The following is a 10,377-nucleotide window of genomic DNA, read 5'->3' as shown; positions in this document are numbered from 1 at the left end:
TAAGAAGATAGACAACAAAGAACAACTTCTCGATAAAAATAGTTAGTCATTTGCATAACTAGAAGCGTGTAAATTATAAGACCCAAGACCCATCTCTAATTTGAGTATAAGAATTTAAAATCAGGTTAAGTGTTTTGGAAATTTGTGTTTTGGATAAGAAAAGGCGTTTTGAAATAAGCATTCGCGTTAAAAAGTAAAATTTGGCTAAGTATTAAAAAGTTGGCTTTTGATTAAATCCGTAGAAAGGACTAAAAGATAAAATCTTTTATGGTTAAGTACAAGTTTTATGATTAAAAAGTTAATTCGCGAGAAATTTTTGAGAAAAGAAGGGTTTGCGGTAGGATCTATAAGTCTAAATACTTTCAAGAGAAAGAATCTTCACGTAAGTTAAGAAGTAAAAAAAAAAATACTAACGGTTAGACTGGGCGTTTTGGGTAGTCTTCGAGAGAAGAACCAAGTGTTTTGTGGAGAAGAAGTCTATGAGGAAGCCTTAAAGTTTAAATTCACAATAAGAGTTCTATGCAAGTAAATGTTGGTTTGTTCGCGAGGAAGATTTCTTGGAGTAAAAATGTAACCACGCGATAAGGTTATTCGCGAGAAATGTTAAGTGGTTGAAGTTATTATTGGTATGGAGTTACGCGAGAAGAAAGGTCTAGTGAAGAAAATTTCAATATGATTTGACAGGGGTTAACATGTAAGATTAAGATTTAAGCATAGCTAGATTAAATATTAAATTTACACGTGCAAAGTTTTAAGCAGAAGCTGGCGAACTAAGAAGAGTTTAAGCATGACTGAATTAGTTTAAGGGTTCTATAAATGGAGGACTTGATCATTAAGTAAGCAAAAAAGATTTTATTTTAAAAAAAAAAGCTAAAATACTGTTGTTTTGCTTTGGCGAGAAGAAGAAAAACAAAGTGTTAAGTGCAGTAGTTTGTTCCGCAAGAATGCTTCACAAAAAGAGGAGGATCTTTGGTAATATGTGGTGAGTGATTTTCTTTCAAAGTTTTGTGAGTGTTTTCTCTCAAATGAATTGATGTAAAAACTTATATGATTTCTCTTTACTGATTTGAAAGAAAAATTCAAATGAAAAATGTTTTAAAAGAGATTTCTATGAAAAGTTTATATGTTTTAAAGCATGATTTAATGATTATGATTTCAATACTATAAATGGTTTTCAAACTATTAGTTGTTTCCTTGAGATGGTGCTAACTTTTATGTGTACATAAAGAGTTAAAGGCCACCATGAGTATACGAGACTACGTGGTGATAAAGCTGACTTATGCTTTGAGAAGCGTATATTGTTTAACGACTTGAGCAACAAGGATGAATCAAGATACTCTCGGATGTTGATGATTCAATAGTCTAAACGTGAAGTTACGTGACCTAGCGTAGAGAGTGATTTGGAATCTTTGGCGAAATGAAATGATTTGTTGGTGTGTTTAAATGACTTGATATTATTTTTGCGAAATGATTATGAAAAGATATTGCGAAAGGCTTTCATACAATCTCATCTTTTAAGATGAGGTGTTTAGGCCAATTAGAGAAGACGGTTGAAGGATTTGCAACGAGATGACTCTCATTTTTGAAATAGTTGAGCATCATTTATTTGGTCAAGGTGTTGTATTTATGTATCAAACGTCTATTATTAATAAAGTTAAGTTATGACTTCTGTTGTGTTACGTTATATTTATCACTTAGTAGTTTAAAAGCAGTTGAGAATAAAATCAACGATAAACCAATAGCAATATTTAACCTAAATCGCATCCTATAGGCTATAGTTCCACGTTTTGGATATCTTACGGATTGGGGTGTAACATAAATTCTCTCTTAATGGTGTGATTTTTTGCTGCTTCTTGTATCTGTCATCAATTAGTACTGAGATTATGATATATGAAGTTCAAGCTTCTTAGTATGATGATTTAAAGAACTTTCTTATATATATGTCTGGATGAAGGACGTAATTCAGGGGGAGATCCTCCAATTTACTACCTTAGTATGTTGATTGATGAGAAACTTGATTAAGCGGGAGATTTTGATTAGCCATATCTATCTTTGAAATAGTTGTGATAGTGTTACTAACTGCTGAGTGAGTGGAAGGGGATATAGAGTTTCTCACTCAATACTATTTACATCACCTATTTACATGATTGAGTGGAAGGAGACTCACCCACTTCTTTTGTTTTTTTGTTTTAATAAACGAACGCTCGGCCTCCTCTCATGCATTATATTTTTAATTAGTTTTCAAACCCTATTATTTTTTAAATCACATTATTTTAATAAAATATCTTATTTCAAACTTTATTTTGGTAAAATAAATATGAGATTGTTTTTTTCTTAATTTATTTATATTTTATTTTCACGTATACAATTTATTCTTTCCGGTTAAAAACGGCTTTAAAAATGTAACTCCGGCGACGCCATTTCATTGACATTCGTCTCACTCTCTCGGAGGTGCAGGAAGAAGAAAGACTTCGCCACCGCCACATTTAGCGATGATCTTCTCTTTAGTTCCTTCTTCCCCTATAATCTGTTTCTCAAGGCCCGCAGCAGCGGCGATCTCCACCTCTACGACTTCCCTCTCTCAATCTCAATATTCCTTGGAATCCACATTCATCCGCCGCGCCGCTGAGATCGCCGATAAATCAGCCGGATTCACAGCTCCACATCCCAACTATGGCTGTATTGTCGCTACTCCTTCCGGCGCTGTTGCCGGGCAGGGCTTCCTCTTTGGGCAGGGCACCAAATCGGCTGAAGTTCAGGCTGTGGAAGAAGCCGGTGAATACTGCCGTGGAGGTACAGCGTTTCTTAATCTGGAGCCCAGTGAATGCGCCGGCGATGACATTGCTGTTTCTGCTTTGGTCCAGGTTCGGCAGTTGCCTAATCCATCTCTATAGTAATCTGTGTTAGCTTAGGATGTGAAGATTTGTAGAGGGAGGAGGTGCTTTGTTGAAGGATGTAGTTATTTTCAGTCCTTTGACCATTCAAAACAATTATCTACTTTCAACATATTTTCAAAATTCAACCTACAATTAAGGCTTCAACTTCCATTGATAGCCATTTTCTTAAAAACAACCTCATCTTTATGCTGTTTTTCACCTTTTTCTAACTAACATTTGAATTCTAAAAGGCTGCACCTAAGCCCATACATACATTTTTCCTAAACATAAAAACCAATAGTTTCAATATTTCTTTTCTTAAAAGGAAAATATAAATTCCACGTGGCAGTTTTTAATTGGGTGCAGCCCAGTTTTTTTCTTTTCATAAAAAAAACAAACAGTTTTTCAGTACTACCTTTTTTATAAGGTGTAAGGCTTGAAGTTCGATCCAGAGGAGTTAAATGATATTCATACCTCCGACTCCGAGCTAGCTTTGCTTCTAGTATTGGTGTTTCTTCAGTTTTTTATATATATATGTTACCTAAAGAACATAAAATTGAGAGGGCTCGAACCTCCCTCGGACCTATATTAAATCGACTGTTGGTATTAATCAATAAGTTGGTGTCTAGTTAGCAGATAATAAGTTTTACTAGCTAACTGCAATCTAATCTCTATTGTTTAAAACTTATAACAATCTAGTCTTCAATAGATACTTGTAGCCACCATGTCAAACTTGTCTTTACAGCTTTGGTAGAATTTTTCAATATAGAGACTAAATTCTTACCAACTTTAAACTAGAAGACAAATCGTTTTGCATCGTTGTTCATAAAATTTGATGAATTAAGTTGCTTAAATTGAAACGGCTAAACTTTTACATTCCGAACCTTAAACGATTAATCATTACTTAAATAAAACTAAAAGCTTAGGGGATCATATATGCTATGTAACATGATACCGGTTTAAGAGAAGAGAACTTACCAACTACTTTTGAGCAACATCTTTTTGGATTTTTCTCGAACACTGCTGAGAAGGAAGACATTCAACCCCACTATCTAAACTTTGTGATTAACATAAATTTTCAATCGACCATTGCATCGTCAAATTTAAACATTCTCATTTCTCCTTAACAAATGCCCCTAACAGTTTGAACCTTCAAATTCTGATTGCCTACATTCAAGTTTGAAAAACTAAAGTAATAGTGACTGGTACTCTTTCAGCTACAGCAACTAATAGGAATTTGGGAGGCTGAATATAATAATTCGAGCGCTGTTGTACTGCATACAACTATGTGTAAGGACTCTTGGTCTCACTTGTGACAATCATTGATTCAAAATGTCTAACAATGAAACCTCTCCCTAAGAACTACGGTTATATTCAGAAGGGCAAAACATGACAATAACACAACAAACAAAAAGTAATTCGAAATAACCTCCAGCCCGCTGGCACGTCCCCTGCTAACACACATATTCACAATTCAAGGCCTAACAAATATGTTTGCTTGATAAAACCGAATAACATCGTATGAAATATTCCTTCATTGAATGAGTTCTTTTTGTTTGTTTTTATTTGTTCTCAAAGTTTTGTGACTGGACATTTAGGCAGGGATTAAAAGGGTAGTGGTTGGAATGAAGCATCCTTTACAACATCTAAGAGGAAATGCTGTGAGGGCTTTAAGAAGTCAAGGAGTTCAAGTTGATGTTCTTGGAGAGGACTTACAGAGTAGAGACATTGAGGTAAAGTATATTTGGAAAATAAATGAATTATGATTGATTTTTGAACTCACAATTCATTTTGGATTTCTGACACATTTATTCGCTACACATCACTTCATGCAGTGTTCATTTGTTTGTATAGGAAGCTCAAAAAGCATGCCTCCTTGTTAATGCTCCATTGATTTGTAAAGCTGCTTCTCAAGTTCCTTTCTCTGTGCTTAAATATGCCATGACCCTTGATGGTTAGTATTACAGTTTCATAACCCTTTTTTATTTCAAAAGGATGGGTAGACTGGGTAAGAGTGTGTTTTGTTCCTCCTTTTGGAGAGTATGGATTTCCTTAGCCTTCTATTCACTTTACTAATTGTAATTCCAACATATATGGAGATGAAAATATTGTGTAAACATGAAATTCTTGGTAATGAAAGGAGTAACCATTATCTTAAAAAGATTGTGAGGTTTGTTCATTATCCAATGTAGGGTCATCAAAAGTGTCTTTTTTTTATTTACCATCTTAGATTGATACTAATTTTATGTCGAATATCTATTTGGAATTTATGTGCTTTTATTTTACTTATCAGGAAAAATTGCTGCCACTACTGGTCATTCAGCATGGATTAGTAGCGTTACATCTCGACATCGGGTTTCTGAATTACGAGGAAGAAGCGATGCTATTGTAGTAGGAGGCAACACCATAAGAAAGGATGGTAAGTTTCACCATTTTTGCTGTAACTGTCTCTTGTTGTTGAGTATCGCACAAGTCTTTAATGGTTCTTCATTCTTTTATTGGTCAATATTGTGCTGTCCTCTGCATTAGATCCCAAACTAACTGCAAGACATGGTGGTGGACATACCCCTGTTCGTGTCGTGATGTCAAGGACTCTTGATCTTCCTGAAGAAGCAAAGGTTTGGGATACAAGTAGTGTACCAACCATGGTTTTGACACAAAGGGGGGCTACAAGAAGTTTCCAGAAACTTCTTGCATCCAAAGGAGTTGAAGTTGTTGAGTTCGATAATCTAAACCCTCGAGATGTAGTAGAATATTTTCATGACCGAGGCTATCTTTCGGTTTTGTGGGAGTGTGGAGGAACACTCGCAGCTTCAGCCATTGCATCTGGAATAGTACATAAGGTTCTAATCATTTATTACACTTGTTCTGTTACTTTAGATTTTAGATTTTCATTTCTTCAGAGATATTGAATCCTGAGGCACTATTTTTAGTAATTATTTTGTTTTTAAAAATTAAGCCTATAGATACTTCCATCTAAAAGTTTCTTTGTTTTGCTATCTACTTTCTACCACTGTTTTCAAAAACTCAAACAAGTTTTGAAAACTAAAAAAATTTGTTCTTCAAAATCTGTTTTTGTGTTTATAATTTAGTTAAAAATTCAACTCTTCTATCAAGAAATTGAGAGAAAATGAACACAATATTTAGAAAAACAAATGGTTACTCGACGGCACTTTATTCTTCAGTTCCAAATGTGGTAATGTACAATTGTAATATTTGTAACTGACTTTTGAATTGAATCACATCCATAAGGAAATCTGGATAGTTGAGTAAAACTAACTAGTACAGTCAAGTAGAACACTTTGACTGCGTGAGCATGGCTCCTGCGAAAATATGACAATTGACATGCATAAATCGAGAAATTGTCCAATTTTCTTTTAGTAAGTTATGTACACCATAAATTAAGCTCACTTTTGTGGCTTATTATGGTTTCAATTCTATGATATTACCCTTTAGTAGGACATTCTCTTGTGCATTTCTACATGCAATTTACTCTTTTGCATATATTTATAGATCACCAGCCATTTAGACCTATTTTTCAATTCAGGTTTTTGCATTTGTTGCTCCTAAGATTATTGGGGGAAGGAATGCACCATCTCCAGTTGGTGAACTTGGGATGGTTGAGATGACTCAAGCTTTGGAACTAATTGATGTTCAATATGAGAAGGTTATTTTTCATTGATTTTGTTCAATTGTTACCAAAATATTTATAATTTGCTTCTATTAATATATTGATTGATATTTCTCTTGTCTCCACTTCATTTCTGCCTCACAGGTTGAGGAGGACATGATGATCAGTGGATTTCTTCAACCTATATCAGATGTTGCTCCAATTATCCCATCCCGCGATGAAACCTTAGCAGTCGACCCAACCGTTGTTTCCTACGAACCGAGTATAATATCCTTTTACAATACATGGGATAATTATGGCGCTCTTTCGAACTTTTCACCTCACTCAATTCATATCGTTGATGAAATTGGTGATTATAGTACTTGGATGACTGTTGAGCACTACTATCAGGTACTCGTCATTGCTCTTATTGTCTCATCGATTTTCTTTTCAAATACATAGGGTGAAAAATTCGAACTCTTGACGCCTTGCTTAACCAATTGAGCTACACTCATATATGTTATATTATACTGTCAACTTTTAATAATGAGAATTCTGATGCTTTAATGTGTATAGGCACACAAATTCGTTGGGGTTGATGATCCTTCTGCTCAAGAATGTGTGGAGAAAATAAAATCAGCGAGTAGTCCTGAGGAAGCAACAAGGATTGCAAGGTTACTGCAGAAGCAACATCCTGATTTGGTATGACTCTTCTTTCTAGATTAATTTTTTTTGTCAATAAGGGCATTATTGTTGATTCTGCCTCCATCAACCGCTAATTGGATCGGCAGATCCAGAGATTGGACAAGGTTGTGGTGGCTAGGGTTCAATGAGATAAAACATTAAGCTCTGATACCATGATAATTTTATATAAGGTATTGAATATTCAGAATAATTTAGAGTACATAATGACCTTTTACATAGGAGAATAAGTAAACCTCAAAGAAACCCCTAAGAAAAATACATAAATAGGAAATAGCAAAGAAGAAAAGAAGAATAAGCCATAAACGCTAATTTCCTTTTAGTAAGCCTGATTATTCCCAAATACGGTCCATGCATTGTGCATTTACCACTTGAAAAACAATTTAGCAACAAATTTCAATGATAGTTCAATAGTAAAGATTTTCAATGATGTAGCGAGTGGGTAGGGAGTTTGAATTCAATAGTTGTTTGGAAAGAACTACATGGGTTCAAGAATGGAGTCGTAACACAACACCTAGCGAGCATGAGTTTAGAACGACGGACTTGAGTCCACCACACTATAAGACGATACGACAACATGTCAAGCAACGGTGTGGTACTTCAATTATATTTCGTCTATGTTGAAAAACAAAATGGCAGAAGAGTTCGAGATGGGTAGACGGTAACAAGTAAGCCCAATTGAGTGTCATACATTCATTTTACGGATAGTTGCAAATTTAGCAATTAAATTCAAAATAATTAAGTATATAACAACATTTTAAAAAAATTACAAATATAGCAAAATTTGTCAAATGCTATCAATGATTAAGTCTATCACTGATAGATCATGTTGTAAAAATTGGTATATCACCGATAGATCATACGAGTCTATCGGTGATACAAGTCTATCAGCGATAGTTTTGCTATATTTGCAATTTTTTTTAAAAGTTGCTATATACTTAATTATTATTCCTCAAATAGTCATCAATTACAATTACCCTTCATTTTAAAGGACGATCACTTGGATAGTATAGTCAACTTTAATAGTTGTCAATACACATGTAAAAAGTTCGACTACGTGGAGATTTCATGCCCACATGCAATTGTTGTTGCAAGGTTGAGAAGCATTAACGAGTATGCACTTTGTAGTCAATCTTATAGTGTGGAATCTCTTATATTAGTATATGCAAAACTGATCTCTCCCGTACGTCGTGTGTCAATCAGATTTAATTTGCAGAACACGTGCAAGCTTAAAGATGCATAAGGTGTGGAAATTCGATTTTACCAAAAGTGTCTTGATGCTCTAGTGTCTAAAATCCAATTAGATTTTTTTATCATGCTTGACGGTTTTAAAATGTCATAAACTATTGCATTTTTTACGGTTTTAAAATGTCATAAACAAATACATTATTGACCGTTTTAAAACGTCATGAATATGTATATTCTTGACGGTTTTAAAATGTCATAAACAAGCGCATTCTTGACGGGTTTAAAATGTCATAAACAAGTCCATTCTTGACGGTTTTAAAATGTCATGAAAATATGTATATTTGACGTTTATAAAACGTCAACGTTATCTATTATTGACGTTTTATCAACTGTCAAGAACTTTGGCTTTCTTGACACCGGCTTCAACGACGTTTTTAAAACCGTCAACAATAGGGTCTCTTGACAATTTAAAAACGTCAAGAGAGCTTGTCTTTGTATTAGTGTCGGGAGCTGTTTCACGATTTCCAAGATACAACTGATGATGAATGTGTGTTCATTGGTAACTCTACTAGTGTAGGGATTCTTGGAAAACGGGAGGCTCTCTTAAAACCAAATTGTAGAAAAACTTTACTTTTGAGTGATATTTTGTAAATACCTTCTTTACATAGAAACCTGGTATTTGGAAGTTTGTTGAATCGAGTTGGGTTTAAAATTGTACTAGAGGCTGACAAGGCTATTCTAATGAAAAATGGTAACTTTGTCAATCAGGGGTATTTAGCTGCCTTTTATTCTAAACATGGTTAATATTGCTTCTAAGATTAATGAAATTGCTTTGAGTTTTGTTTATATCGTTGAATCAATTAATTTTTGTGGCATGGTAGATTAGGCCATGCGAATGTTGCTTCAATAAAAAAAACTTAGAACATCACATCTCATTCTAGCATCTAAATCACGTGAAAATGATAAATGTTTTGTATGTGTAGAAGCAAAATTCAATAAAAAAAAACTTTTACAACAGTCATTACTAGGAGCGCAAAATTACTTGAATAGATTCATACTGATTTAGCTTATCATCTCCTTTGTAGAATAATTTTTTAGATATACAAAAATTTATCTTTTAAAATCAAAGGATGATGTTAGTAGTATGTTTTTTAAATATAAAAAGAAAAAAAAAAATAGAGAATCAAATTAGATAAGAAGATTAAAAGGTTGAGGTTTGACAGGGGTGGAGAACATAGTGATAATTCTCTTAAAACAATTTTATGAGTTAAATGGTATTATTCATGAATTTATAGGACTTTATTTTCCACAGCAAAATGGAACAGCAAAAAGTAAAATGTATGGTTTGTGACGATTATGAGTATCATCTTTGTCCAAACTTCCAATTTTCTTTGCAGGTGAGATCTGATTGGGAAACTGCCAAGTTTGATGTTATGTACAAAGCACTTAAATGCAAATTTTCGAGTTATCCTGTTTTGAAATCCATGTTGCTATCAACTGCCGGATCTATTCTAGTTGAATCATCACCTCATGATCTTGTTTGGGGCGGAGGCCGATTTGGAGAAGGACTAAATTATCTGGGGAGGTTGTTGATGAAACTCAGAGTCGAGTTCCTCAGTCCTTTGTGACGATTTTGTTGAGAAGTTAAAAGCATGTTTTAATTAATTAAAATAAGTTGCATACAAAATTAATGGTGCGTTTGGATTGTTTATAAAAGGAATATTTTTTTAAGGATACATTTTTCTAAAAACATTTTTTATAAAATGAGTTTAAAATCCAAACAGTTACATGTTTGATTTAATCTTTTTATACATATTTATATGTGCCGCCACATGTTCGAGACGACACTGACGTCCTCAAAAGAACTATTTTAAAAATAAAATAGAAGTTATCACCAATCTTTTTTACGGTGTGATTGGACACCGAAATAAAGTAAACAATTTTTAAAAAAAATGGTCTGTGAAAAATAGAATTGAGTTCGGAAGTCATTTGTGTGTGGAA

At 33.8% G+C, this 10,377-nt stretch overlaps 1 protein-coding gene across 1 annotated transcript; it reads left to right on the top strand.

The window, feature by feature from the left end:
• Nucleotides 1-2,352: 2,352 nt before the first annotated feature.
• Nucleotides 2,353-10,135, top strand: LOC101205892 (riboflavin biosynthesis protein PYRR, chloroplastic). The gene is made up of 9 exons (XM_011661919.2): nt 2,353-2,864; nt 4,475-4,609; nt 4,731-4,830; nt 5,170-5,295; nt 5,406-5,719; nt 6,424-6,543; nt 6,652-6,897; nt 7,063-7,188; nt 9,774-10,135. Exons 1-9 carry the CDS (start codon nt 2,493-2,495, stop codon nt 10,002-10,004), a joined length of 1,770 nt encoding a protein of 589 aa, XP_011660221.1. The 5' UTR covers nt 2,353-2,492; the 3' UTR covers nt 10,005-10,135.
• Nucleotides 10,136-10,377: the final 242 nt, after the last annotated feature.

The sequence above is a fragment of the Cucumis sativus genome, chromosome 1 (genome assembly GCF_000004075.3).
Source record: "Cucumis sativus cultivar 9930 chromosome 1, Cucumber_9930_V3, whole genome shotgun sequence".
Taxonomy (NCBI): Eukaryota; Viridiplantae; Streptophyta; class Magnoliopsida; order Cucurbitales; family Cucurbitaceae; genus Cucumis; species Cucumis sativus.
Note: the sequence above shows the minus strand (reverse complement) of the source record. Positions and strands in the feature narration are given on the sequence as shown.

Excerpts from the sequence above, each read along its gene's own strand:
- LOC101205892 (XM_011661919.2), top strand. The coding sequence starts at position 2,493 with ATGATCTTCTCTTTAGTTCCTTCTTCCCCTATAATCTGTTTCTCAAGG. Across the intron at positions 2,865-4,474 it reads CTGTTTCTGCTTTGGTCCAG|GCAGGGATTAAAAGGGTAGT; the intron begins GTTCGGCAGTTG and ends CTGGACATTTAG. Across the intron at positions 4,610-4,730 it reads TACAGAGTAGAGACATTGAG|GAAGCTCAAAAAGCATGCCT; the intron begins GTAAAGTATATT and ends TTGTTTGTATAG.